Source organism: Penaeus monodon, chromosome 2 (genome assembly GCF_015228065.2).
Source record: "Penaeus monodon isolate SGIC_2016 chromosome 2, NSTDA_Pmon_1, whole genome shotgun sequence".
Taxonomy (NCBI): Eukaryota; Metazoa; Arthropoda; class Malacostraca; order Decapoda; family Penaeidae; genus Penaeus; species Penaeus monodon.
This window is the reverse complement of record NC_051387.1, coordinates 37,772,507-37,775,006: the sequence shown is the minus strand read 5'-3', so window position 1 is coordinate 37,775,006 and position 2,500 is coordinate 37,772,507. Positions and strand designations below refer to the sequence as shown.

Genomic DNA, 2,500 nt, shown 5'->3' with positions numbered 1-2,500 from the left:
TATATACATATATAATGGATGAGAATGAATATCTTCACAATACAAGAGATGTATTTGACCGGTTTCGATTGTGTCTTCGTCAGAAATACATACTCAGAGAAATTACAAAGAAAATATATATCAGACGTGAGCTGACGAAACACCTGACTGTGACCTCCTATTCGTTACTTGTATAATTGTTGCCGTGACGTTGGATAATTTGAACCTGCCCGATGCCGTGTTGACATTATTCTCTGTCGCGATGTATGCTGCTTCCATAATATATCTTATTTTTTTGTTCAGTCCTCCATTGATTATTACTGCTTCCTTCCAGTTCGGTAGATGCCCAGCTTCATCTACATGTACCATCATGGCATTTGAAGTCCTGTGGTGACAGATGTCAGCTAGATGTTCGCTGATCCTGGTGCTGAAACCACGCCGTTTCTGTATCGCATCCGCTGCAGGGTATGCGATATACAACACTACAAGGGTTGCTTTCGGGCTGCTTTCTGTCTCGTATTAAGTCATGTATTTTTTTCCCCGGATGTGCTGGCGATGCTCACTGTCTTGCCGAAGTATCTGCTGATCGCCTGGGAAATGTTACATACTCTTACGAGTATGCTCTCCGCCTTCTTTCTGAGCTTTAGCAGGAAGCCTCTGGGATACTTGTGTTTCATGAAAGAACTAATTATATAGGCAACCTCATCCTCAAGAAATTCAGGGCTGCAGATGCTCAGTGCTCTGAGGAAGAAGCCAATCACAACACCAGATTTCGTTTTATTGCTGTGGGCGGAGTAGTAATGGATATAATCATCTTTATTTGTAGGCTTTCTGTATACAGAGAAACGTAGGCCATCGTCACCCCTTAGGATCAGAGTGTCCAGTTCTTCCACGGTGAACTGGATTTCCTCGTGAACGGAGTTGAGCCGCGTCAGCGTATGTTGCAAGCACAACCTTCTGGGGACAATGACGAGGACATCATCTAGGTAACGAAGACAAGTTGAATGTCTGCCGATTATATTCCTGTAGTTAACCCTCTTCAGCGTCTCCATGAACAGGCAAGCCATGACGGCACTCAGGGGGGAGCCCATGGCGAGACCACTAATCAGCTGGTATTCTTCCCCGGCAAATTCGAAGTAGCCGAAGTCCACGCATAACTTCACTAGGAGAACGAAGTGACATCTCGGCAGCGGGAGTTCTGCGTCTGTCATGGAGCTGGTGACCCTTATAATTTATATATATATATATATATATATATATATATATATATATATATATATATATATATATATATATATATATGAGAATGAATATCTTCACAATACAAGAGATGTATTATGTATTTGACCGGTTTCGATTGCGTCTTCGTCAGAAATACATGTATTGTGAAGATATTCATTCTCATCACGGTTTATCTCCGTCCATAAGTCCTCATGTAAAAGTCGAACAGAGGGATATTTCCAGTGATTAAAATGAAAAGCAAAAAGAAACTGAAAATCAAAGCAGTAATGATCTTTCGAAATGGAACTCTCTGTCAGATGAAGGCAGGACTTATTGGATTGACAAAGGTCCTTCTGATTGTCAGCACTGGAATGGCAATTTTGCCAAATCAAAGCGCATCTTCAAAAATCAAAACAGATATTGTTCTAAAGGCATCTTCCAAGGAATAAAAGCCAATGGAGAAAAATTCAATAGAGAATGGCTGGTATATTCTCCTTCAACAGGATATGTTTTTGTTTTGTCTGTAAGTTATTTTCTTCTTCAAGTGGAGCTTTGGTAACACATGGTTTTTCTGATTAGAAAAACACAAACTTAATCCAATCTCATGAAAACTCAATGGAGCACAGAAACTCACTACTCACTCATTTGACTAGAAAGCGCTCCACAAATTTAGATTCAAAACTCTCTGAACAGATACAAGCTGAGAAAGAGTATTGGAAGCAAGTACTTCACAGATGTATAGAAGTGATCAAAACATTAAGTGAACGTGGATTGGCTTTTAGGGGAGACAATGAAATCATAGGATCCCCCAACAATGGGAACTACTTGGGATTGTTAGAACTGATTGCCAAATTTGACCTGTTTTTATCCAATCACATAGAAAACTATGGTAACAAGGGCACAGATTCAACTTCATATCTCTCAAAAACCATATGCGATGAGTTAATCTTGCTGATGGGAAAACACGTGTTGCAATCTATTTTGGATGAAATAAAGTAAGCAGGGTATTTCAACCTTAGTGTAGATTCTACCCCAGATCTTTCTCATGTGGACCAATTGACCATAATTTTGAGATATGTCACCTCAAAAAGGAGTTCCAGTTGAAAGATTTATAACATTCTTAAAATTGGAAGAGCACACTAGTCTTTTTATGGCTAATTTGGTTGTTGATTATTTAGTGAATATGCAATTTTTGTTCCATGTGCCGGTCATTTGCTCAATCTGATACGCCGAGCTGTAGTAGATTGCTGTCTTGAAGTGGTTAATTTTTTCGGCATCATCCAAGAAATTTATGATTTCT

At 39.4% G+C, this 2,500-nt stretch overlaps 1 protein-coding gene across 1 annotated transcript in view; it reads left to right on the top strand.

Annotated features, from left to right (window-relative positions):
• The first annotated feature begins 387 nt into the window (after positions 1–387).
• Positions 388–2,500, top strand: part of LOC119578782 — a 2,308-nt gene continuing 195 nt past the window's right edge. The window contains exons 1-3 of the mRNA XM_037926408.1: positions 388–444; positions 1,565–1,723; positions 1,894–2,195. Coding sequence (XP_037782336.1) covers positions 388–444; positions 1,565–1,723; positions 1,894–2,195 — 518 coding nt within the window. The remainder of the gene's footprint in view (positions 445–1,564; positions 1,724–1,893; positions 2,196–2,500) is intronic.